The 27,482-nt window shown below is 45.7% G+C and overlaps 1 protein-coding gene across 1 annotated transcript; it reads left to right on the top strand.

Moving 5' to 3' along the window:
- On the top strand, positions 1-26,516 carry SLC13A3 (solute carrier family 13 member 3). The gene is made up of 13 exons (XM_086474646.1): positions 1-111; positions 10,343-10,608; positions 10,968-11,131; positions 15,906-15,972; positions 16,704-16,889; positions 17,794-17,919; positions 20,230-20,325; positions 22,113-22,217; positions 23,256-23,353; positions 24,613-24,725; positions 25,083-25,244; positions 25,595-25,732; positions 26,331-26,516. Exons 1-13 carry the CDS (start codon positions 1-3, stop codon positions 26,514-26,516), a joined length of 1,818 nt encoding a protein of 605 aa, XP_086330772.1.
- The last annotated feature ends 966 nt before the right edge of the window (positions 26,517-27,482 follow it).

The following is a 27,482-nucleotide window of genomic DNA, read 5'->3' as shown; positions in this document are numbered from 1 at the left end:
ATGGCGGCGCTGGGGGCGCTGGTGAAGAAGGCGTGGAGCGTCCGGCGGTTCGTGGTGCTGCTGTGCGCGCCGCTGGCGCTGGTGCCCGTGCTGCTCAGCCTGCCCGCCAAGGTACCGGGCACCGGCGGGGCGGGGGGCGCCGGCCGCGGGCGGGAGAGCCAGCCGGGGCTGCCCCCGGGGGCTGCGGGCTGGGAACAGCCGGCGACAGCGACTGGGGGGCACTGACCGGGGACAGGGGTGCACCGACTTGGGTAGACCAGCTGGAGGGCACCAACTGGGGGCACTGACTCGGGGCATGGACCAAGTGTATGGATGAGCCTGGGGGCCCGAGCTGTGGGGCACAGCCCTGGGGACGTGGACTGGGGATGTAGCCTTGGTGCTCCGTCCCACCTTGCTGCTCCCCTGTTGCCTCGGCCCCAGTGGTATTTGGCCCTCAGCAGGGTCAGTTCGTTACCTGCCATGGAAGGAGGGGAGCACCGAAGCCTGCAGTGCTCCAGCTCGTCACCCCTCTGCAGCCACCTCGGAGTGTGAATGGAGGGAGCATCCTGGGGTTACCTTAACTGCTTAGCTGGGAGAGGGATGGGTAGTGTGAACTGTACATAGACATGGGGAGGAACCCGTTGTTCAGAATGAGCTCGAGGTGGCACTACCCATTACTTCTTGCTGATACCTAGCTGCGTTATTGTAGTTTTTACTGCCCGAAGTTGAGCTGGAGAAACTTGAGGCAAAGCTGGTCCATGGCCAGCATCATCCAGCAAAGTGTTTGCAGAGCTGGGGTGGAAGGCAAGTGCCCAGGCTCTGAGGCTGCCAGGTGTTGCTGTCCCATCCCCTTTGCTATGGGAATCACACCAGGTAGTGGTGTGGGCAGGGAGAGAGGGATGCTTCAGTGCTGGAGGTGGCCATCTGGTGGGGTTCATGCTGCAGGGCTGGGAAATGCAGGGGAGCTGTGAGTGCCACCTGCACCACTCTAGGCGGTTCTTGGGGGAACTTTGGTGCTGTGTCTGAAAAGGCTTTGCAAGTAAAGTATTTGTGGTGTTCTGTAGATGTGGAAAAACTGGTCTCCTGGTAAGGTTTTGGCTTTGGCACAGTAAGCAGTCTGTGGCAAAATTTTGGAGACTGGAGGATTTTTGCAGCTGTCCCATGTATGTAACTCTTATGCAGCAGGAGGTCCGAACTTTGGGTGGAAATCCTTGGGGCAGTGAAGTCACTGGGAAATCTTGTGCTATTGACTTCAGTGTGAGCAGGATTTCACTCTTACATTCTGACTCGGATCCATCTGAGAATGACTTTGTTTAAATCGGAAACTAGGTGATGTTCAGTACTTGGTGGTTATAGAATGATTCAGATGCTCTAAGGACATGAAGGTGGCAGTTACTTCTGCCTGTATAGTGCTTGTCAGGTGAAACCTTTACGTTCAAGATGTCAAAATAAATCTCCCAAATAAAAAAAAAAAACAAAACCAAAAACCACAAAACGAAACCAAAACAGAATGACCATTGCTTTATTTAATGACACCATATGTTAAAAGAGAAAATTCTTTGGATTTAATCTACCTTTTTTTTATTTTGCGTTTTTGGGTGAGTTCTTAATAGTAATATAGTAAATGCCTCAAAGAGCAGAAAGCACATTACACAACAGGTGCTTGATTCCATTGCAGATTCATAAGTAGATAATTATATTTGTACATTCATTTACAGTAGCTGAACAAGTGACTTCACTATTTAATATTTAAGATATTTAATAGTATCTTATTTGACTTTGGCACTTGTAAAATCATGAGATATGGTTAGAGCATGAGGAGTTGCACTGTAGGCTCAGCCCAAGCTTGTGCCTGAACCACACAGGGGTTAATTGTGAGACTAAATCACAGATGAGCCTGGTGCTGCCCTGTGGGAAGGCCCTTAATCGAGATGCTCTGTGTACTGATAGAAGTGTAAAGTGTTACACAGGCAGTGTAACGATTTGGGCCTTCAGGAAAGCATGTACAGCAGAAAAAAAAAAGTCTCTGCTGCTGTAACGGTGCTGTTCACACCCGCTCCACTCTTGCAGCGTGCTGGTAGCTCGCTCCTGGGTGTGACCCACGGATGACCTCATGCACAGTCCAGTCTGATCAACGCTGTTTCATTAAAGAAAATCTGGTGATGGGAAAGTGGAAGTATTTGCACCAGGCAGGGAAGTAGAGGCCCCGGCAGAGCTGACTGGTCTGACCGCTCGCCTTGGCAATCTGTTCTTTGTTCTCCACGGGCGCTAAATGCATTACGGTTGGTAGCAGGGAGACTGGCTGGTACCTGCACTTGTCGCTGTCAAAACTCTGATGCTCGCATGGCAGTGAACCGGAGCAACGTTCCAAGCAAGCCTGACTGCAGCTTCACCAAGTTCTCCCCATGCCTGGCACAGGGCTGAACCTGTAGCTGGGAGCTACTGTACAAAATTGTATCTATTCATTTTAAGGGGTCAGTGATTCATCTACAGTTTCAACACAAAATTTTCCCACTTCTTCAGCAAGAAGGAAACTTGCTGTTGTGTCAACAGGAGATTAAGTTCTGACGTCTGGAGCTTGCTTGAACTGACCTCCACAGTCCAAGCCGCAGGGGGCTGCAGAGGAGAGAAAGGGAGCAGGTTACGCTTTTAACTGTGGTGTAAAAACACCAAGGGAGGGAACAGGCAAGGGCTCAGTGGGCAGGGGATCTGGGGTGGTAGAGTTTGGAAGTTATCCTGGCACATGATGGAAAATGCGTGTCCTCAGTCGCACCGCTCAGGTCGCATGGTTTATCTGAACATGGGACTCGAGTCCAGCCTCATGCTCTCCTGGGCAACCAGGTCGCACTAGCTGCTGCAGGTGTTTAGCAGGCTCCATCTCAGAAGGAATTCAACTGACTGGGCTGCTGCTGGTGTTACTGGAAGGCTGTCCCAGGCAGGACACCCATTGAAAGCGGGCTGGGGCAGGAGGAGCTCCTGGGTGTGGTGCAGTCATTGTAGCAACCTTGATGCTACTAATTACCTGTACATCTGGAGCTGGGAGAGTTGGATGGGCTGGAGAACCCCATGTTCCTCCTGGGATGGTGGTGTGCTGCCTCACAGGGTGTTACAGGAACTGGTAGAAGACAAGAAGCAGTGAGGCTCAGCCCTTCCTAGTCTCAGGATGAGATTTCCCTTGTGAAAAGGTGTCTCAGGCACCTCTGTAGTACTTTCCTTGTCTGGGGATGCTAAAATCTGTTCCTGCATAATGTCACCATTTATCTTTTCCCCACTGGGATGCTCAGCAAGTTTAATATCCCAAGGGACTGGAGCCATGAAAAGCCACCCAAGCTTTGGCTTCAAGGGCAGTGTTTCACTTCGGTCTGGAAACCAAGAAATCATGACCTAAAGTTGATATAACAGAGAACCACAAATAGGATGTGGCTTCTTGGATTAGTGTGTACTTCTGAGTGACACCCTGTGGTCTGGGAGTAATGGGTTTTCCAGTAAGACCTGCACCTAGGTGACATCTCCCTGGAGACAAAATCCTTTGAGAAAAATCATCCATCAAGTCTGTAGTTGCTTATTGCTGATGAACTCCAGCATCCATATCTGCAAGCTGCTATTAAAGCTCTCATCAGCTGTCACCTTGCAATGGTTGTTCTCCAGATCTCTGTGTGAGTCCCTTCACAGAGGGACAACGTCACAGCTGACACTGGTGCTGACATTACATCGATAGCTCTTGTTTTTATTTGGTGGCCTTGTAGGTTGCAGTCATGGAGAGGGAGACTTGCATAAGTGGTTTTGTCTGCAATCTCCTTTCTCTTAAATAGAGAAATGAAATTTCTGCTTTGTCGATGGGTTTGCTGAGACTTCAGGGTGTGCTTCCCAAACAGTGGCTGGAACAGTGGCTTGTGTCCATCACATAAAACAACAGAAGGAAATGCTCTGTATGGAGCTGCTTCCCAGAAAAGAGTTCTCTGCGCAAGGGTCTGTGTGTCACCTCCTGGATGCTGCTGCTGAAATGGCTGAATATTTGTCCCGTGAGTGGAAGTGCCTGCGAAATCCCTGCTCGGAGGGCTGTGAATGATTGCAAAGGGCTCAGGCAGGGCAGGAGGGGCTGGGGGAACTGTTCTGCTGGAAGGGGCGTGGGGGGCACTTTTAATGAGCTGTGCAAAGAGCTTGTTCCAACAGCTTCTAATGAACTCAATGTCTACAGCCTCTTGGCGTGGTAACAGCTGAGGCAGCCAAATCTGCTAAAAGGAGCTCTGAGCAGGCAAAGGGGGCCCAGTGCCTTCAGAAAACAGACTTGACTTCCTTGGTGGCCACAGAGCAATTTTTAACTTGATGTAGTGAGTCTTCCTGATAGAACAAGGAGACTTTAAGAACTTCCAGAAGAAAAATGACATTGCTTGCACTTGAAAGCAAAGAACATGAACGAAGGCATTGTGGGGAAAGGGGGTGATGCCAATGTAGGCAAGTGGAGTGGTGGGCTGGGACTGGGGTTTCCTGGGAGGTGGAGGGGAGCTGGATCCTGTCCTGGAGAGCGCAGCAGGAGCATGGGCAGGCAAAGAGGTAGCAGTCAGGAGAGGAGCCTGGCAGGTGAAATAAGTGATTGTAGCCTGATTATACATTTCATGCATGAAGTCCATCTCTGCTATGTACATGCTTGGTGATTTAGAAAGGCCGGTTTCACAAAACTGGAAGCAATGTTCAGTTAAGAGATGAGAGGAAGAACTTCAGTGAGGAAAGAGGGGTGATAACTGGAAGTAGGGTGCTGACATTTTACCACGTGCACTGTGAGCTTCAGTCTGGAGGGAAGGCAAGACTAGTTGAAGAGCAAGCTGGCAAAGAGAGGAAGCAAAAGCAGCAATACTTTGGGGAAAAGGGAAGTTGAGAAGAGCCAATATTAATTGGAGGCTAAGAACTGTAGAAAACATGAAAAGGGATGTTAAAGAATTGAGAAAGAAAACCCTGGGCAGGGTGTTGAGGGTGATGAGCTGTGTTTTGAGTGTGTGGCACAAAAGGAGTATGACCCATAGTATTCTGTTGCTAGATGGACAACTCAGAAAAGCCATATTCAGTGAAGCATTTTTGCTCTGTACTGAGGAAAGTGCTCGTAGTACAGTCCTATAATCATAATAAGTTATCTGATAATGAAATGTTTTTATTGTGACAGTAACTAAAGGGAAATTAAAATACTTGCATCCAGCCCTGGCTACTTTAAAATCTACAGGTTTAGGCAATTTCCATACAAGAATTGCATAAAAGCTCCCTGAGGAGTTTTGTGAACCAATAAACCAAGTGCATTTCTATACGCTGTAGGGTAGATGAGGATCACCAGGACCACTGGCCCCAGGTTAGGCTGCTCAGGAGTCCTTCTTGCAAAGCAGATTCCTAAAAAGAGCTTGAGATGACAATGTGTAATTAGCTGAACACTGCTACCAGACTGGCTACCCGCAGCCAAGAGAGTTGATGTGATATTTGTGTGCATGGACATGTGAAAGTTGATCAAGAGCAGTGAGGATCTACCAGGCTGCTCTTTGCTGAGGTTGTGGCTTCACTGAGATGTCCTTCCAGTCTGGCTTCAACAGCTCAGCAATGGCTTTGACAAATTGGAGAAGTCTCAGAATGAGTAAAGGACTAGAAAACAGGCAAGGTGATGAATGGCTGTGGGAGCTCAACCTGTTTCTTTCAAAGAATAAAAAGGCAAGGAGTAACTTGATTGCTACCTTGAAGGCACATCCATTACGAGCAGAGTTTGGATAAGGGCGGCCCAGGCTAAAGCATAAAGGAGGAGCGTGTAAGGAGATGCCGAGGGTTGAAGCAGGCAGATTCAGATTATCACAACATAATTTTAACAGTCAGGTTAATTAATCATAGGAATGGCTTACTAAACTGAAACTATTTATTTTTTTCTAATCAAATGTGGTGGATGTATCTTAAAACCAGAACCAAACCCTAACGCTGAAATGGAGATTCAAAAGGGAAGCCCTCAACCTCACGCAGGGTGTCAGGTCATAACACTGTATTGTTTTAGCTTCGCAGTCTGTGAATGTTTGAAGATGTAGGATCTATTACTGCTTCCAAGAGAACATGTGAGCCTCAGACCTGTGAGCCAGGGAAGATTTTCTCTAAGATGCCTACTTCATTTTTGTCGTTAGTTTCCTACGTGATCTTGGTCAATTTGCCCACTTTCTCTGAGCTTCAGCTGTCCTGTTTGCAAAATGGACAAAATGATTGTCTTTCTGCCAACTACAAAATACTTCAAGAAGTTTAAAAGAGTGTTTAATAAGCTTTATGTCTTTTCAGCGTAACTCTAGAGCAAAATATCTTCCCTGCAGCTTTTCCAGCTTTTGCCCCTGTGTTATTGGCCCCTTTCTAGTCACTCTGCAAATACCCCATGGGAGCAAAACAACTGTGCTGGCAGGAAGGCTGGTAAACAGGTCTTGGTTTATGTCCAGATTACATAATGTTTGCAGGAGCTGGGTTAGTAGAAATCAGATTCACATATCCATCGCGTTGGTGAACAGGCAGTGTGAGTGAGATGGCCAGCAGCACTGTCACAGCTGCAAAGTGAGAATGGTTTGTGAGCGAGATGCTAAAAGCCACTGGTACTTTTTTGTAGAGTAGTTCTGAGTATCGCAGCTAGGATGCTCCTTTGTGACAGCAGTGGGATAAAAGGGCTTGAAAAGCTCCAGTGCAGCCAAAATATCTCTTGGTATTGGGACTGAGGTCGTGGAGGAGCCCTGTCACCTGTACGTCCCCAGTTTGCCTGGTCATAGGGCAGAAGAATGATGGGGAATCCTGCGTGGGGGTGATGAGGCTGTGATGACCATGTGACATGCAAAGGTTGATGGAGAACAACCAAAGCTTGGCAGTGCCAAGGCAGGGCTTCTTTGAGCGCTGGGTCTGTCTGGTGGGGGGGCTGTGGGCACTGGGCAGGCTGCACTGGGCTGCCCAGGAGCAACCTGGGGCTGGTGAAGAGCAAGGTCCACCTGAAGCTCCTGATGGCTCCTTTCAGGTTGGCGGTGGGGACTGGTGACTCGTGCATGCCCGTGCCTCAGTGCTATGCCTGGGCGAGCCAGTTTACCTTATCTGACCCACATTTTTTGCCAGCACCTCTTTTCCCTGGGGTACCTCATCTGCCCTTCCAGGAGATCTCCTGCTCACGCCAGCTCTCCTGCCCATAGGAGACTACCTCGTGGCTTGGCTTCCTCTGCTGTAGCTGAGCAGGTCCCCCAGCATGGAAAATCCCCAGTGCTTTCAGTCCAGTGAAGACAGGATCTGTGTCTGGAGGGGCAGAGGTCATTCCCAAGGCTCTTGAGCAACAGGAAGGAGGGCTGCTGCAGTCCAGAGCCACTGAGCACTTCCCTGGAAATCATTAAATGGTTATAAAATTAACCCAATCACAAGACCCATTTTAAAGTTCGCATGTGCCACCATTTTTCCCCCTGAACTTTGATAGACTTTTTATGAAAATAACAAAAGCAAAGCTGCAGGGAGGTGGGAGAAGTAGAAGGAGTCTGACAGTGACACAGCAGAGGGATTGGAGGATAGAGACTGTTGGGAGTGATGGTGCCACACGTAACAGTGGGTGAAGCCCAGACCATCCCTGGGCAGCTGTGGCCTTCTGCCTAAAAGACCATTCTGACATTTGTTAGTGTTTATTGTTTGCATGCTAATCAAATTGGGAGCATTAATTCATTAACATTTGCAAGATAGCTTGAAACTAAAAACCTTTAAATTTTATTTAGAGTTTGGTTGAATTTTATTAATGGTTTTAATTTTTTTTTGGGGGGGGGGAGTGCCTGCTCCAAATCTAAGTTATTCTGAAGTGGTCTTGTTGATTGATTTTTTTTATTATTATTATTATTTTTTTTTAATTCAACAATGGTCTTCTCTTAAGTGAAAAACTTGTTTAATATAGGTGCTATTTGTCCTCTTTTGGCAGATAGAATTGGATAAACAATGCTACAGCTTTCTTTTTCAAGTGGTTTGCTGTTGATCCATGTAGGTTTCAAAATTTTGGGAACCCCCCTGTAGAGCGGTTCTTTCTGCTCTGTTTCAGTTTTACCTCTTCGCTTTTGACCTTGCGGTGAAGATGCTATGTTTCATTGCAATGATTTCCAGAACATTTTCCATACACCAGAGAATAAATATCCCTTACATAGAATAAATTTTCTAAAAGCATACTTCATCTATTTCATCAAGTCGATTAAAGCCTTCTCCGGTACGCTCTTCCATCAAGACATTGTTAAGTATTTTCAATTGCTCTACCCCTGTAAGAGGCAAAGTGTCTTTATTTTGAAGTTGACTTTGGTGCAACTTCCCTTGCAGAAAACTGAAGAATATTTTGCCAGTGGGAGGAAAAAAAAAAGGTGTATACAGCCTTTAGAGATCAAATGGAAAAGGCCTTAATGAGAGCAAAGATACTTCTTTGGTGTATAAAAAGAACTCAAGTAAAGAGAAATTACCAGTTGCCACAAGAGTTAAATCACTAATCTAGTGTGCATACATTTTAAAACATGATTATTTATTTTTGCAAAATTTAGCACTGCTGTGGTCCTACTGGTTTGGAAGAAGTGAAGCCATGGGAAACTCATGGGAGCTGCCAGGTATCAGGACTGAGCCCTGGGAACGTAAAGGGTTTACTTCATGCTACCTCAGATGTCATTTTACTGGGATCTGAAATTAGGACTGGAAGTGATCTTTAAATCCAGATCTTGGGTATTTCACATGAAGTGTTTGCTACACTGCAATTGATGAATTAAAAAAAAAAAAAATCAAAGCAAATTACTCTGTTCTGTGGTATTTGTGCTTCCACGTGCACTTTACTAGCAGCATTGCTTGTGAATGCAAAGCCTGAGTGCTAAAAGCAAATCAGAAATTCTCTCATTCTTGCCACTTTTCAAACACTAACTACAGATGTATTGAATGATAAATCCATGTTTGTTTCAATTCACTCAGCTTTATGCCCTCAGCTGGGTGTCAGGGCATATTCTGCTCTTTTGGCTTTCTCGATAACCGTGGTTATTTTTTATCCACGTTTGTGGGTATGTTACTGGGCTGGTGTCTGCTCTAGGAGCTTGGAATGACCACATTCAGCTAGGGCCTGGAGTGAATCTTTTGCAGGTGGCCAGGCAAGCTGTGGCTCTGCCATACCTGCCCTGGTGCCTTGCTGCAGGCTCGAGCTCTGCAGCTGAGACCGTGTTATCCCCAAGACGCAGCTCCACACAGTTCCCAGCCCACGCCGTTCCGACTCGGCCCTGCCAGGGAGCAGAGCTGTCATCTCCCTTACAAAAGCCCAGCAAGCCCAGCCTGGGGTGCTGGGGAGGAAGGTCCAAGTGGAGGGACAGAGGTGCCTTTGAGTAACAATTCAACCTGTTCAACAAGCTGGAAAAGAGTGGTAAAATAAATAGCTCTGTGGCTTCCAAGTGGCTCTTGGCTGTTATTTATAGTCCTGTGGGCACTCTGCCCCACAGTCACTGACAATATCCCCGTTCAGCCCTGCTGTGACCGAGCCCAGTTCTGTGCTGGGCTCCCCTTTGCGCCCCCCTCCTGGGCTTGGAGATGTTCTCCTGACTTCTTTCCATCACTTGTTATTTCAGCTGTGGCTGTCATGACAAATGGCTTTGGTCTAGTTTGTGCCTCCTGGGCGGATGAATGAATTCATGCCATGGTGTAGGGGCGCTGGGTTTCTGCCAGCCTTGGCCAAGGCTGGGGTGATGCTGGGCATGGGCGAGCTCCTTGCCCTCAGGAAGTGGCGTGACACCAGGGTGCTTGATTTACTGATTTCCGTAGGGACTGGGATGGGTTGCCATGTAATGGTTTCTCACTGGTCTCTTGGGAGACTCTGATCCAAGAAAAGAAACCTTCTGTGTGCCTTCTGTTGAAAATGAAAATGTGGAGCCTCAATACATCCATCTCAAAGCTGTTTTCCATAGCCATGCAAAGCATGGTCCGTGGAAGGTGGAGAGAAAGCACAAACATGAAGCATAGCAGGGTCAGATATTGGGACACCTAAGGATATTAGCAACAGTTCCTGCTGAGGATTAGCACCCTAACCCAACATGTTGGGACAGTTCCTACTCTCCAAAGCTTCCTTGATTGATGCCCCAGTGCACTGCCACCCTACAGCATGTAGGAAGCTCAGGCAGTCGAAGAGGATTTGGGTTTTGTGGTGGTCTCACAGGGTCAGTGTAAGTCCTTAACGCCTACACAATGTAGGGGGGAAGGTGTTGGACTTGATGGAAATAATTTGGGAGAAATACTGTATCCTTGAAGGACTAATTGGTGCATTTTGCTTGTCTAAGTGTCTCTAAGTGACAAGATACCTCTGTAATGCCACATGTCTTACTTTTCCTCTCTTCTCCTTTTGTAGGAAGGAAGATGTCTCTATGTAATCCTGCTGATGGCCCTGTACTGGTGCACAGAGGCGCTGCCCTTGGCCGTGACAGCTCTGCTACCCATTGTCCTCTTTCCCTTCCTGGGGATCCTTCCATCTAACAAAGTTTGCCCACAATATTTTTTAGACACCAATTTCCTCTTCCTTAGTGGTTTAATCATGGCCTCAGCCATTGAGGAGTGGAATTTACACCGCAGGATAGCACTCCGGGTCCTCATGTTGGTGGGAGTCCAGCCAGCCAGGTGACTACGGGAGCAGGGGGATCTCCATGGGGGACATGAGCTACAGGGGCTCGGGAAGTGGCTCTGCTGTGGTGGGCTGTGATGCGAGTGGCTCCCATACCACAGGGCTGCCCACGCCCCCTTTTTTCAGCTTATTGAGTTTATTCAGCTGTTTGCCTTTGCTCAGAGGCCAGTGGAGCACGAGGAGAATCTTTTGGTTCAGCCCCATGACTGTGCTCCATCCAGTTACAGAACAGTCACAGAAGTCCTTTTTCCTATTAGTTTTTTTTATCCCTGCACATGAGCTTTTCTTCCTATAGCTATATCAGAGAACTTGCAAAACTGAAGAAATTCATCTTTTCCTTTTTTCTCTCTTCCAGACTAATTTTAGGGATGATGTTGACAACGTCTTTCCTGTCCATGTGGTTAAGTAATACTGCCTCCACTGCTATGATGCTTCCAATTGCAAACGCAATTTTAAAAAGCCTGTTTGGGGAGAAAGACACATCTAAGGATATGAACAGGGAAAATGAAGAAAACCAAGGTAATTGAGACAGGGCAGTAGTATAAGCCAGCTGAGGTCTGCCCTGCTGCTGTCAAATGTGCCCCATTTTATTGACTTCACAAGTACTTCTTAGCTGCAGCGTGATCTCAGTGCTGGTCCCATTTTAATACACACTTTGTTACTGCAGTGGAAGATTATTGGCATAAAACTCCCTTTTATCCTGCCTCTTCCTCATGTCATGCAGGACGCAATGCTTGTGAGTGGTCTGGAAAAACCAAAAAGTGGTGATGCCCAGCCAACCTGCTCCGTAACCCTGCTGCTGGTGCAAGCGAAAAGCGAGCTCTGTTGGCACGGTGGTGGCGGGATTTGTAGGGATGCCTTGCTGCAAGGATAGCCAGAGCCAGGGAGGGCTGTAGGTAGTAACACCTGGGCAGATCAGTGCTACGTAATGGTGCATTGCTGCAGGGACAAGCAAGGGACTGGCCAGGTAGTGAGAGCCGGGCAGAGATGAGGACAACGGCCCCTCCGTGACAGCACACGGGGCTGCCATGTGCTCATGGATAGGTGGGTTCTCCTCTTGTTTTCCAATTTGTTCCCCCATGAAACTGGAGCCTGAGCTGGAGGAGAAAGGGAGGGTGAAAGGGATGGCCTGCAGGTTAAATACCTATTTATGAAGTGCTTTGTGCTGCCAGCTTCTGGCAGATAGAGATGAGAAACAGCAAAGCAGAAATGAAGTAATAAAGTCCCCTGCTCCAGCTGTTGCTGATATTTGGAGCAGTAGTTGCGGCTTCTCTTTCTTGCACTAATTAGTAATTCTTTTGCCCCCGTGATTTAAAAGCAATGGCTTTTTGTTTCCCACTGAGTCCTAACGCAGAAAAATGAGTGCACAGAAGAAGATTCAAACACATATGTACTCTAATAAAGATATAATTAATCATTCATCATTAACGTCTAGCAATCATGAGATATTTGCACTCCGGGTCACTTTATCACATTTGCTTTATGAATTTTGTCCATTCACATCAATTAAAATCAGCCCCACTGACCTTCTTGCTATAACTTCTTATTTTGTGGAAGCATTGTATTTTGTTAGTCTGCTTTTAACCTTCTTGACCCCATCCTTTGAAATTGTTTGACTTTGTAGTTGTATCTGTAAATATAGGAGAGTTTGGGAACACATAAAATCAAGACCCCCATTGTCCTAGACATTGTCAAGCACAAAATTAACATCCTTGGCTCACAATGCTTACAGTGGTGAGAGAAGCCAGAAAAGTCAGAGAGGCATACAAGCAGCAGAATGAATAAAGTGATATGCAAATATCATGTGATGGTGTGATGATGTATTCTTTTGAGATAGAGGCATATAAAAGTAGTAACTACCAGCAAAGGAGGAGTCATCTGTAAAATGTACGACAACAAAATGCAGGCTATCGTGTAGACTTTTTATTTGAACTTTAGCGTCCCAAGGTAGACTCATCCTTTTTTGTCATCTTTCTGAATGGATGAGAAAAGCTAAGTTCCTTGAAGGAAGCCCTAAATGTGAAGTCAGTCAAAAGTGACGAATCTGATGTCACACCTAGGAGTGGAGATGTGAAGGTGAGCTTCCTGCATGGGGTTCCTGTCTGTCGAGTGTCATCTACAGTCAGGGCTGGTTGCACATCTGCGATGGGGTTGTTGCAGTTAGTTTTTCAGAAAATGGTATACTCATATCATAGCTTATTTCATTTTTATTATCTAACTGAAGTATAATCTGTGTGCCAAAAAAGACAGGCAGGTTTATTTGTGAAGGGGACTGTATGTGGAAGCGAACTTTTACAATGGCGTATGATAAGATCAGTTTGCAAGTCCCCTTAGATATGCTTTAATAACACCGTAGTAGTGTCCAGGAGGCTAAAAAATACTTGGGTGGCTAAAAATAAATTAAAAATATATTTAAAAATATGTAGCAAGTAAAAACATTTGGTTTCCTGAAGAAATCTCAGCAAGTGAATGAACCCAGCTTTGTGAAGGGCTTTGCTTACACACACAGTGCCAGAATTAAAGTTATGTCTTGGATTGGTTGGTCACACTTTTTGCTGATGAAAGAATCTCAGGGTTACAATGAATTCTGGCCATGCTGAACCATTTGGGCAGCATATTATAGATCAGTTAATACTTGCATGCTTGTGTCACTGATAGCTAAAATTTGGTGTAATGTTTTGTTCATTTTGACGCTATTGGCTACTGATGCAAGAATGCAGTTAGATGAGCTTTGGTGGCTGAAGTCCCAGCTGGTTCTGGTTGATCGAAGCAGGGTTATAAACTGAACACCAATAGGCTTTTTTTAATTTCCAGAATTTTCCTTTTGAAGGTGAGTTATATATTCCCTGCAACTCTGTCTGACATCTCCAGCCTTAAACCCAAACCATGTGACAGGTGTCTGACAAACTGGAAACCACCATGCTAGTAAGCCTGCCCATCTCTCCTGCTCTCTGTTCACTAATCCATCATTAGCAATATTTCATTTCTCTGAGCAGCTTAAGTGTCTCCAGGTAAAAATAATAAGAAATTATATATTTCCATCCTTTTTTTCCTGTGCAGAGAATATCTTCTGCAAATTCAAGATAAATTGCAGCCAGTGTTTGAGGTGTTCCATTGGGTCACAGACCTGGAAATGATGTCTCTAAAGGGGCAAGTGGGAAATATGCATTTTTGGACTCTGCTGCCTAACCCTAGCCCGTGCTGGCAAGGTATGGCCCCAGTGTTGCTGCCTGCACCCCTTGGTGGGTGGAAATACTCCTTCTCAGGCCTTTTCAACGTCTTAGAAACAATGAAAATGTCATTAAAGCCAATCTTATCTAGGCCTTTCTGCCTCTAAGGTATTTGGTGAAATGGCCGCTGAATCTTTCTCATGCTGTTCTGTGAGAGGTGTGTACAGCCAGGTCCTAGCCCGGTGGTCTTTGACCTCTTCTGACTTGTGGACCTGTGACAATTTTCAACTCTTGTTTTTCCCACAAGTTTCATAGGAAAAGTTTGCTCTGCAGCATCTCTGGCTTTCCTTTGCGTGGTTGCCTTTTGCAAGCCTTGCTTGAGAGGTAACTCACAGATGGTGGTGGCAAGATGGGATGGGAGTTTGGGCTTAGCAGGGAAAAAAATTGAAAAATTAATTAAGAGGTAGGATGAAGTATGTGTCTCTGTAGAGCCAGCACTAGGCTCGAATGGGATGGCAGTGGTAAGAGGCATTGGGCCAAATGTGTTGGGGGGATCAACAGTCAGCCATGGGTTAATTTAGTTAGTCCTTCTAATTACATCCCTCCATCATGGCATTGTTGGGATGAAAGCTCAACATGTGTGCGCCCAAGCCAATTAACTCAAATTCAGTAAATTAGCGATGTGTAAAACATGACTTTGCAAAACTCTTTGGTTCACTGAGCTGGAACGAGCTCCATGTCTTTGGCACACACGTGAGCGAGTCCAGAGACTTTGACCTCTGGCCTCTCTCCACACACTGCTTTTGGTCTCCTGAGCATATACGGGTAGAAGAGGATGGTGTTTTGTACTGGGGAAGGGTGCAAGGAAAGTTGGGGACTGCTGGGGTGGCAGCACCAGGAATGGGGCTCAGCATGCAGTGGTCTGCATAGTCTGAGGGTGTGGCGACACAGATCTCTGTATCCCAAACCATACAAATTTCCCTAGGAAAGGCATCAGAGCCTGCAGTGATGGGGAAGGGCCAACTGGGCTGAAGGTGGATAAAACTCACAAGTGCTCCAGTCCTGAGGAGGAATATGGAAAATGGGGTTTAATAGCACACCTGTACTCCGAACCTCAGGAGGTCAAGCCATGAGCCAGGACTACAAATGCCACAAGCCTTAGAGTGAGATCTGGTAAAAAAGAGTGATTGTACTGTACTTCTGTCTTTTGATTTCTGAAGTCTTCCATACCTATGTGTGTGGTAGGGTGGTATGCAGCTCCCAGTTCCCTGCCAAAGAGAGCACTGGTCATTCTAGTCAAAATATGCCCTTTCCTCAAGTGCTCCTGGATCCTGTTTGTGTTCCCTCTGGTCGGTGATAAGGAGGACAGTGAGGGAGAGCCTGTGTGAAATACACAGGAGGGTCCCTGGGAATTGTGTATGTAAAAGAGTCCCCCTGGGGTGGCCCTAAACTTGTTGGGGGCCAGTTGCTCAGCCTGCAGAGTCTGTCATTTACAGAGGGGGTGATGGGCTTGGGAATGGTCCTTGCTGTTGGGGTGGATTTCAGAGGACCTGGTATGAAGCCTTATCCCCAAATGTGTCTCACCCTTGTCTTTAAAGAGGCAATTGCAGCTTTATGGTGACTTTGCACTAGGTGTCTTCAGGGGGTAAAATTCTCATCCCTTGGGACGGAGCTCCATGGCAGGGAGTGCTGCTGCTGTACCTTGGGGAACATGCCTTACAGATACATCAGGCCCAACAGTTTCTCTTCCTAAGAATGAGCTATGGTTAACCTCCCCTAAAAAAACCCACCCCAAACCTATGACTTGTTAAGTGACACCTTGGAACTCCTGGTCATGTTAGAAGATCCCAGAGCCCAAATAGTGGCAGAAGCAGTAAAAGGACCGAGCGCCTCTGGGTGTTGGAGGAGAAGCTGGGTGCTGCAGTGGGACCAGAGCAGTGGCAGGAGGATACAGGCTCGTTCATCCCCGTGGGGCGCTCCCGACCCCATCCCTGTGGCGTGAGCTTACCCTTCATTTGCCCTCCTCTGTAAATGGCAGTTGTTTCCTCCGTTCCTCTGTTTGGTTCAAGGAGAATTTTCTAGATGCTTTGAACTGTTTTAAAGTCCTCATCTTTCTCTTTCAGCATCTTTACAGCAGAATAAACTTTACACTGTACCAACTGAGATGCAGTTTCTGGCAAGTACTGAGGAGTAAGTTAACTATAAAGTTTGTATTGGAGAGTTGAGAGAATTATCCCCTGAGTGAGACCAAGTTTTAGGAATTTGAAATTCAATCATTGAACTGTTATGATTATAACAAATGTCCCAATCACTAGCAGCTTGATGATAGAAACCCTCCTCTGTGTGTCCAGGATCCCTCTGCATGTCCAAATCATTGCAGACATTTTCCAGCCATGCTGAAATGGTAGCCAGAGGTGTCTCCTGCTGGGGAATTGTGCCTTGGTTTTCTCACAAATGTCAAAAGCGTGAAGACAGTGATACAAACCCCACCAGGATTTACACACTGGTGATGGTCCTGCTTTGATAACAGTGATGGGAAGGAAGCATCTTCTCAGGAGCAGATGTTTCTTTCCTCTCAGTGCTATCAAATTTTTTTTTTTTTTTTTTTTTTTTTTTTTTTCTCCTAGCAGTCTTGTGGACTTGTAAGTGTTACAAGTTGCTGAGGGGCCGGGCAAGGCATGTGCACCCTCAGCTCCTCGGATGGGTGCTGAGGGTGCTCTGCCCTCTGCAAGGCTGCTGGTCCCATGTGGCAGTTCACCCAGTGGACCCCTGTGCTGCACTGAGCTGCTTAGGTGTCCTTGAGGACAGTGTTAGCTTGGATTTCTAAAACCTGGGAATTTTCCTTCTGTCAAGGCTCTGAAGTGGTTGCACTGTATTTAAACCAGGGCTTTCACCAGCTTCTCTTTTGAACTATTTTAAAGCAAAGATCTGACGGAGGAGAAGGAGGTTGCCAGCGATACTCTCTCAGACTTAAAGAAGGAGGAGGAATACAAGACAAATATATGGAAAGGTTTCCTCATCTCAATCCCATACGCGGCCAGCATTGGAGGTACAGCAACACTGACAGGAACTGCACCAAACCTCATCCTTCTGGGACAGCTGAAGAGGTATGGGAGGCTGTCCTGGAGAGCCTTGTAAATCCTGGAAAAGTGTTCTCCATCCCTGTAGGAAATGCCCTTCTGTGCTGAGGACTAGTTTATAAAATTTAAGTCTTTCCAGAACGTTTTGGGAAACTTGGTGAGCAGATGAAAGCAGAGGGTGGTTTCATCAGCCTTAGCTGTAATAAGCAGGTTTCAAGCGTACCCAGCCAGGCTGTCAGCCAAACCAGTGCATATGTGCTTCACTGTACTGATGCTCTTAATCCCACTGAATTTAATGGGATTTGACTACACGCTTACAATTAATCTGGTAACTGTTTTGTTGAAACAGGCCGTGTAGTGTTTTGTGAGCAATTACATCTACTGCTGTATGGTAGAAAGGAGAATAAGAAGCCTGCCACTTCTGAGCCGTTTTCTTAGTCATAAAAGATGCCTCCTATGTGCATGGGAACAGAGATTTGTGCCACCTTAAGTGCCTGCAGGTATTTCTTTGCTGGCCTCTGCAAGGAGTATGTTCAGGCTCTCCTAGGCATGTACAGCATCCCTATGAGGTTCATGTTCAGACTCTGCAGCAGTTGTTGTAGCAGGGTTTAATCCTGGGTGTTCAGGAGTATCATTGTATGAAAGCATCAGCCATCCGGAGAGAGATTTTCAGCTCTTCCTGTGGAGGCTTGTACAGCTGGGCTGGGGGAGCTGTGGGTGGCAGGGTGGCCTTGGGGAGTTGTCCCAACACAACACTCTCCAAATCTCTTAGTGCCCAGATAACTGCTAATGCACACAGATAAATAGTTTTTGAATGCACGCTGGCAAGTTTGTGGGATATTTTGCTGCTGATTACGGATATTTGTTTACCATTAAACTGAAGGGTTGTTTTCCCTTTTTGCATTAACTTGATTTTTTCCCATTTGCTTAGTTATTTTCCAGAATGTGATGTGGTGAACTTTGGTTCTTGGTTTATGTTTGCATTTCCTTTAATGCTGATTTTTCTTCTCCTGGGATGGCTATGGATTTCCATCCTGTATGGAGGAATTAATCTGAGGTACGTTTATATGCATATATGTAGCCTGGTTATACCAGCATTGTGAAATACATGTTAATCATGATCCTCATACTAAATCTACTGATATCACCCAGGATCATCTCCTGGACAGTGGGGGGTTTCATAACTAACTTCAGGATGCTTGTGCTGTAACAAGTCATCTCTTTTTAAGAAGCTGATATGAAACAGGAAGGTTTAAAAGATATCTCATAGTTACATATACTTTATCTGACTGAAATACATATGTGTACAGAGTATGTATTATATATTCATTCAGTTAAATATACAATTTTTAAAGGTTTAAAGGTTTGGCTGAACTGGGTCTGTGGAGGTCAGTGGCAGATTTTCACTGGCAGAAAGGAAAGCAGGATCAAACTTTGAAGACTAACGTGAAATCTTGGCTCCCTTGGAATTAGTAGCAAAAATCTCCTAGAACATAAAAGCCAGGATTTGTTCCTGGGACAGAAAGTTGGGTTTGGAACAGATTACTTCACAACAGGGCTTAATTTTACAACAACGTGTTAATCTGTAACTGAGAATAACATGTTTTTCCGGTAAATCTTTGCTGGATACATGCAACCCCTAGTGTAGACTGCTTAAAATGGTTGCAGCACTGCCATGCTGGTTCATTTGGAGCTCTTTTTCCCCCTGCACAGTCTCATACTCACAGTCCTGCTTTCTCCAGGGATTGTACAGAATTTCTAGTATTTAGAGAAGTCTTTAATTGTTATTTTGAGTTTAAAATGCAAATAGAAGAGGGGAAAAAAGGAGAGAACAGGTGTCCAAATATTTACATTGTCTCAGAGACAGGAAAAAAATCAATGGGAAAGTTTCAAGCCAGAAAATGTCAAACGCTGGTTCTTAAATTGCTCGGGGAGCTTCACAGGAGGCTCTGCGTGCTGCTGTGGGATGCTCTGCTGGCTGGCGGCCGCTTAGACCTGCCCGCTCTGCATCGCGTGCCCAGGGCTTGTGCAATGTGGAGCCTGAACTCCCGGTGTCCTACCGTGAAGGCTGGGGCACGGCCCGGTGTCCTGCCCTCAGGTGAGGGAAGAGGTAGCTGTGCTGGCCAAAGCCCCTGGTGAAATGCAAAATTGCTCTCCTGCTTGGAGAACGTGATGCTCTTTGTTTTGTTTGGCTCATCTCTGTCAGCACAAAGCCCGGCTTTATTGGGATAGCTGGGCCAGCGCAGATACCAGTATTCCCCAGTGGCGAGGTGCCTCGGAAGAGACATTGCGAAGCCGCACAAGTACAGCCAAGTGTCTGCAGGAGTTTGTTGGGCTGCTTTGATTGTAATGGCTCAGGGATAGTGGCTGGACTTTCTATGTGGGCAAGTCCTTGGTGTCTGCAGCACAGTACAGGCAGATGGACATCGCTCTAGTAGCATGTCGGCTTTGCTTGAATCCAAAAGACATTAAATGGCTTAGGTATAGGCTGAGATGAAGCTGCTGGTAATAACACCCCCCCAAAAATAAGAAACTGAATGGCCAGGTGTAGCTATTTGAGTTTCAGAAACTTCTGAATGATCAACCATTCATCCGTATAGAAGATCTGGCCATGATATCCCTTTGAAACAGTGAATGAGTTAAGAAAGTGCAGGCACCGCAGAGGTAGGTGGATGCATCTGATGCAGAAAGTTGGGTTTGTAGGTTTAATCAAGGTCACAGACATGGTGAGAAACCAGGTTCAGCGTCATGCAATGTGTCAGGAGATGAAGTGCGAGATACGGATGTATCATTTGTATGCACATACTGCAAAGGATCAAACAGTGTGCGCGGTCAGTGTGGCCAAGCTAAGAGGCTTAGCCAGGAGCACATTAACATTCTGGCCAGTTAGAAATTCCTCACATTTTTGTTGTTCCTCAGCAGCATCCTGGGATCATGCAGGAAATTGCAAGTGACTTGAGGAGTGAAGGGACAGATTAATTTTCCCTGTCACCCTCTTCCCAAGTAGGTATCTGCTAGAGATGAGGAAATCCTGCAGTGTTAGGACTTTCTTTTGGGAATCACAGCCCATGCTGGAGGAAACAGCTTAGAATATAAACAAGAGGAAACTTCCTAATCTCTGCAAGGTCTCATTTGTATGAATGCAGAGAGGAAGAGTATGTGAAATAGGGCCTTTTTGCCTGTAACTGCGCCAGAGACCTTCATCATCAGTCTTCATGATTTGAAGATAGTGCAAACTGGGCCACCAGAAATGTGCAGCTCTTTGAAACTTGCAGAGCAGGCACTGGAGAAGTACACAGTCTCATGCATTTACTATTGTGTCAGTTATGTTAGAGGCATGGAAAGATATAACTCTGTTTCTTGGCAGGGGCTGGAGAAAAAGAAAGTCAAATATAAGAGTGGATGCAGAAGCCCGAGCCAGAGAAGTGATAAAGGAGGACTATCAGAAACTGGGTCCAACAAAGTGAGTCTTAAAGTCGGGACTGAAGTGAAAAAGAAATCAAGTGGGTTGGAAATGTCCTGTGTTAAGAGTGAAGAACTGAGGAAAATGGAGTTTTCTAGAAGAAAATTGAGTTGATATTTCCACTCAGAGTGTTTGTAACCTGCTGAAGTTTGCTTTTTGCGTGCTCCAGCCTCTCCACCTTCTCTAACAGGAATAATTGCAAATAGCAGCTTGTGCTCAAATCTTCTCAAGAACAAAGTTCATATTATAGAGTGAATTCATGCTGGGTTGTTTAATTACTGTTTGTAATTTTTCTGCTCCAGGGACAAAAACAATCCTGTGCATGTTGGGTACTAACCAACACAGGCTGAATTTTGAAGGTTTGTGCATATCTGTTGTGCGAAGCAGGAAGCATTTGCTGGGAAGGCTGACGAATCACATGATAGATATGAATCATATGGATTGTGGGTATACATTAAGAAAGCTTAATAGCTGCTCAAAGAAAGTATATGGAAAGAAGTCAGATCCATGTAATGGAGTACATTATTTTTTCTGAATAACTCCTTCAACTGTATTAGTCAGGTGAAGAAAGAACAGAAGACTTTTAGCTTTTTATTGTAGTTTCTCAAAGGTCTTGTCTTCTGGAAAAATCTTGGTGCAAATTGCAATGATGAGGATCATATTTTGGAGAAAGGAACCAGGAGAAAGAAATGTAAGTTTTAGACTTATGAGAAATGCCAAAAAAAGGGGGAAGCAGGAAAAGTTGAGTATTGCTAGGAGTCAAACACTAGATGTGTCCAACCAGCCATCGATATTCTGGGCAACGAGGGCTAGTGAAGGTTTTAGAAACTGCAGGTCTTAACCTTAAATGGTCTGTGTTTCTCCATCTGTAAAATAGTATTTTCGTACTCACGGCAATGCTGTGAAGATTTGGTGATGTTTGTGTCGTGCTATCGACATCGTAATTGCTGTTGTGTGGAAAATGGAGTGGTTCTTCAAAGACAATTGTCTGTGCTGTAAATGAAAGAAATTGGTTTATTTGTTCCATTCAGTACATTATCAAGCAGTCTGCAAAATGTCTCTGAAAGAATCAAAGTCCCACTTTGAGGTCTAGGAGTGAGAAAGTCCATTAAGCTGTGCTCTACCAATTTGATTAGCAGCCCCATAACGTAAAATCAATGCAAGTGGCCTCTTCCCAATGGTTTAAATGCCCTTCCTTGTGCTCATAGAGGTTTTCAACGGTGTTTTGAGGCATTGTCTTGGTTAAATCTTGACTCCACTAGAGTCAAGCCTGATGCTTAGCGAATGATATTTACCCTGCTCTTTGTCATGTGTCTGAGGGATACTGTTTAGGTTGTCCTTGAAGTTTTTTCCTGCTGTTTCACATATGATTTGAATCTCAGCCATCCTTTTATGTTGGTTGAACTGGAGTGAAGCCATCCCTAGCTGACGATGCCTTAGTGACATCCCAGAGGGCGGTGGTGAGACGAATGACCATGAGAAACTGCTTGGCCCTTCCTCTCTGCCACAGCCAGAGGGTCAACCTTGCATATGCCTGTTGTGACATCTGGGCATTCCTGATGCCTGTCTTGCCTCTCCTTAATGTCTTCCGATAAGAGATAATTGCTGGCACATATCCATATTTGCAAACAGATTTACAATCTATTCCAACGTTTCACTCTAGTTATTTTTAGAAAACCAGCCTAAATTCTCACCCAAGCTGCTGCAGCCTGAGCTCAATACTTGTCCTAGCTTGGATCCACCCCTTTAGCACATCAGCATTTTAATGGCATTTCTTTTCATTTTAGGTTTGCAGAACAGGCAATTTTCTTCTTCTTCTGTGTGTTTGCGATCATGCTTTTCTCCAGGGATCCCAAATTCATCCCAGGTTGGGCAAGCTTGTTTGCACCAGGGTAAGATTTTATTTTCATTCCACTGTCACATTTTCAATAACATTTCAAAGTTGTTGAGATTTCTGTTGAGGTTTCTGATTGTGTTGCTTAACACTATTACTCAGGTTTCCTGGAATAAATTAAACTGAACTTCAAGTAGCAGAGCCGGCTTTATTGTTTCTGTCTCCTGGAGGAGGTACATGAAGCCCGGTGGGAAGTTGGCATGTGTCTGTCTGAGGCCATCCCTAGGGTTTTAATGTAGGGAACACTGTTTATAGGTACATTTACAGTGAAATAATTAATTCTTTATGCAATCCACTGATTTCACTGGAGGTCTGGAGACTGAAGAGAGATGTCAGGAGCTGCCCCCAAGTGCTATCCTGTCTGTTGGGCAAGTTTGTCTCCCCGTGAGGTCCGTACTTTGGGAAGACAAACGGATATAGCAGTTGAGGAATGCTAAAGCTTGGAGAGGGTGTTGTTATCTCTTTACAGAAGAGACCTTCATAGGTTGGTTGGTTGGTTGGTTTGTTTGTTTGTTTTAAATAAAACCCTGTCTTAATAAATGATTCCGTAATATGGCAAAGTAGTTATGGACTTTTTCCTCATCAGTTAATAGCTCCTTACAATGAAACGCATGCTTAAGCTCTTTACTGGATGGAGCCTGCCTTTCACCTTAGAGTCTGAGCATTTTGCGAACAGCTCATATAAATAAGATGGTCTGGGCTCTGCTTGTCTTCCTCCCTGCAATGAGTTGAGGAAAGTTGTCCTCACAGCCCCTCATGGACTGACCATGACTCCTGAATCAGAACAGCCAGAGCATCAGTGTGGTGGGGATAAGATCTTGGGTTTTACATTTGTAGGGCAGCTTTTCTAGGGGGTTCACAGCTCGTTGTAGAAACGTAGCTCGACAGGGAATTAAAAAGGAAAGAACTGTGAACAATGAGTGTAGTTCAAACCTGACGGAAACTTGTAATCTTCTTTGGGAAATCCCTGTTCTCATAAACTTTGTAATTCTACAGGCTTGTGCTTATTACAAGTGTTTCTGCTGCTTTTGGACAGGTTCATCTCGGATGCAGTTACAGGAATCACCATTGTGATTATACTGTTCTTCTTCCCTTCACAAAAACCTTCCTTCAGGTGGTGGTTTGACCTGAAAGGTGAGTAGGAGACCCCTCCAGGCAGGGACTCTGTCCTTGCCTGTGCTCTGGCAGGGCAGGCACGGAGCAAGAGCCAAGGCTATTCCCCCTTGGACCTGCACCAGCCCACAGCAGCTGCAGCGTGGCTTGAAGGTGCAGTTTGATCCTAGGGAGGCGTTTTACTGAAGTGCCAGGAGAGGTTCAGCAGTCACTGCCCTGCTGTCGATTGCAGGAGTGACTTGGTTGCTCATGTAGCTGTCAGAGATGATGCCCTGGTGGGTTGAAGGAACTGAATTGATGTTGATTTATGGTAGCAGACCTGATTGTGAAACAGGTTTGGTTGCTGACTCCCAAACAGCTCCTGTCCCTCAGGAGGGAGCATGAACCTCTGAGAGGGCAAAGCTGGGTGAGCTGTCCATAGTCAGAAACAGGGGCCCTTCCTCGGTTCCTAGCATGATTTAGAATTAAAACTCCTAAAGCCCAAACTCTCCAGCAGGTTTTGGTACCAGGAGTATTTTGAGGTCTTGGGTCTGTCCTCTTGAGTAGCAATGAGATACAAATTTTAATTCATAGGCCACTTGGAATCGGATATGGTCTTAATGTGGAGATGCAGCTGATGAAGGCCCTTCATGGATGGTGCAGCACTGGCTGGGGTCTGTGGGAATAAAATGCCAGCTGCTCTGGGTCGTGCACATTTGTTGTGTTGTCCATACGCAGAAAGAAGTTTAATCAGGCCTCCTCTGGATAAAATATGTGTGCCCTTGTTCAATAGAAAATTACAGTTCCATTAGTGCATCATTCCATATGGCAGAGCTCACTTCACCATGTATTAAGAGATGGCCTTTAGGGGAGATGAGCTCTTTGCCATAAAGCTCGGCAGCTGTTGAACAGCAAGTGGAAAATTAACAACATCTTCATAATTCAAATGGTAGAAAATTTCCTCCTTCCACAGACTCCCATTTGTTGAGGACAATGTTTATGTCTGTTACAGACAGAAAATTAATGTGATATTAAATGTTCCTTCAAGAAAGCCTCAAAGAAAACTTTAAGTGCTACAATTTATTTTCTTTTCCTTTTTTTGGAAGATCTGCTATTAAGTTAAATGATCTTTTAATTGTCTAGCTTAAGAGACTTCATATGTATATTTTAACCATCAGCAGGAACTCATGGTTAGTGAGCTTCAGCAGTGATGTCAGGCTCCTGATATCATTCTGTCAGATGATGATTGACATGCTCCTTTTCGGGTGGGTGTTTGACACGGGACTTTTTTCTTCACCTAGCACCAAACACCGAGACGCAGCCCTTGCTGACTTGGAAGAAGGCCCAAGAGACGGTGCCCTGGAACATCATCTTGCTGCTTGGAGGAGGCTTTGCCATGGCAAAGGGCTGCGAGGTGAGGCTCACCGCAGATGCCGTGTTGCAGTCATCCTGCCCAACAGAGTTGGATTTTGTCAGGGTATCACTTGGGGTTCTTATGTGGCTCTGGGAAATTTGCATCTGCAGGGTCACAACACTTGAAGGACATTTTTCTCAACTCCAGGTGACAACAATGTGCAGCAGATAACTAAGGAGGTTAAGAAATCTTGCAGCTCCTTTCAAGCTGCTTGCTGTTAAATACCCTGAGGATGTTGCACACCAGCTGGTATGCTGGTGAAGGCCGTATGTAATTTGCTGTTCTAGGAGAGGATCCATTCACCTGCAGGGATGCAGGAGCTCCACTCTCCAGCTTGTTTGCTCTCCCCTTCTGCAGGAGTCTGGTTTGTCTGTCTGGATAGGAAGCCGTCTGCATCCCTTGGAGGGCGTACCACCGCCCGTGGCTGTGATCCTCATCACGATTGTCATCGCCTTATTCACGGAGTTTGCCAGCAACACAGCCACTATTATCATCTTTCTACCTGTCTTGGCAGAGCTGGTAAGGTAGTCCTGCGGCAAGATCAGCTGCTCCCCTGCTCCCCTCCTTGCCCTGCCTCTTGGATGGGCAGGTTTGTGTTGTGTCTGTGCTGGGACAGGCACCGTGCGGTTCTCCTGCTCCTGGGCTTCAGGCCCTTTGAAATCCTTGGGAGCAGCAACGCAAGTGCCTGTAGTGCAACACGGACACTGAAGGATAATAGTCCTTCAGACGTTGTTGGCAAGATATGTGATTATTTATCGGAGTGTGGGCTAGGGCTCTTCATGGTGCGCTAGCTATTTGCATTCTGTGATGTATCTGCCTACGACTCCGAACCCCCGAGGTGCAATTTCTGTTCTTTTCTGTTTTTCAAGGCCATTCGTCTGAAAGTAAATCCCCTCTATTTAATGATACCAGGAACAATAGGATGCTCCTACGCATTCATGCTGCCAGTCTCAACACCTCCTAACTCAATCGCGTTTTCTTCTGGACACTTGATGGTCAAGGATATGGTAAGTTCTTCTAGATACAGAAAAAGCTGAAAACAATCAGCGTGAGTGCAGTGTTTAAAAAAGGAATTTTCCAGATTGTTACTAGTTCAATGTGTAGTAAAATGAAAAGACAAAAGTCTGACACTGTTCTCAGCAGTGTTTGAAGGGATATGAAAGGAGCCTGTATGATGTCTGTCCCTGTGAAATTCGGAGCCACCATGGCTCCAAATGGTGAAAAGATGGTCTTGAATGTGCTCAGCATCTCGCAGACCCTGCTCCTGTTCCTGCTAGTGTCAGCAGCTTAACTTCATGGGTTTCTGCATGCAGGAAAAGTTCCCCAGCTCAGTGAAATAAAGCTTATGAGTAACGTTAGGCTCAGTCCCAGTTCCTGTTCACATTCCTGAGGCTAAACAGATGTTAATATGTTTAATGGATCAAAGCTTGGTAAGCATCTGCAGAATGGCCTTTGTGGCTTAAGAAAGTCTGCTTAAGATGTTGCTAATATTATTGGCAATTAAGCCTTCCATTTTTATAATGTTTATATTTAAATAGCTTCATGCTTCACATGCTGTAGATGTCCAGTCTAAACTCAACAGTTGTCTTTGTATTTCTTTTGTAGGCAAGAACTGGGTTGCTCATGAATCTTATGGGAGTTCTGCTTCTTAGCTTGGCTATGAACACATGGGCCAAGAGCATCTTCCAGCTGGGGACCTTCCCTGCATGGGCCAACATCCATGCAGAAAATGCCACCTCACACTTGACAGCTGTAGAAAATGTCACTTTAAGTGCACTAAATAAAATATGAACAAGCCACCCCTGGGGAAGGACTCACTCACTTAGGACTTGGGCACTGGAATCGTCAGAGTATGCACAGGAGGAAAGGCATGTGGCTGCTCACACTGTGTGGGACCCTCTGGTTTAATTTTGGTTTTAGAGATACTGGTCAGTGTCACAACATCCATTTGTTATTTTCTCTGAAGATCTTTCCCCACCTTCCACAGGTACCAGTCAGACTCTCCCAGAGTCCATCTGTCACAGGTGGTTGTTAAATGGACAACCCTGTAAGGATCAAGCATCTTTGGGTAGATGCTTCTCACCCCATGAAAGCTAATGAGCTTTGCTGCTCTAGCTTCTGATACCCTACCTCATTTTGGAGAGCAGCCCTGGGAACAGGGTGGAGGCAACTGGGTTATTTATGTGCAACCCAATGTGAGTGAGTGTATCAGAATCTGGCTGGGGGAAGGTGGCGTGGCCGGGTGCTTCTAGCAGGATGTGAAGGATGGGGTCTCATTACCATCACGTGAGTAATTCTCTCATGGAGGATAAAGACTGTTTCTTCAGGTTTGTGCGTGAAGGGATGATTCAGGAGATGTGTCGGTAGGACTCGGTGTATTACTCCATGCTTTGGAAACAGGAAGGCAACAGTTTGTTTCCAAACACGTTCAGTGTTTTGAAAACCTGGGACAGTAATTGCTGCATGGTTCTTTGCACTGAGTACACAGATGAGGGGTTGGGACCAAATTAATTTCTGATGTAACTTTGGACATTGGTGGTGTCTCACTGTTGGTTAATGTGGCCAGTCTTAGGTTTGTGAGATTGACTCACTCATGAGTGACCCACTGAGTCACGGGTCAGTGGACAGGTTGCATTGGAATATTATTGACGTTTCTGAAAAATAGGCTTTGATTCTTAACATCTTTTAAAATCAGATTGCTTGGGTACTTTCAATGAAAGCATTGCAAATTGACTGTGATTTTAATCACCATTTTAT

This window comes from Leptosomus discolor, chromosome 17 (genome assembly GCF_034619465.1).
Source record: "Leptosomus discolor isolate bLepDis1 chromosome 17, bLepDis1.hap2, whole genome shotgun sequence".
Classification (NCBI taxonomy): domain Eukaryota; kingdom Metazoa; phylum Chordata; class Aves; order Leptosomiformes; family Leptosomidae; genus Leptosomus; species Leptosomus discolor.
This window is presented reverse-complemented; position numbering and strand designations above follow the sequence as displayed.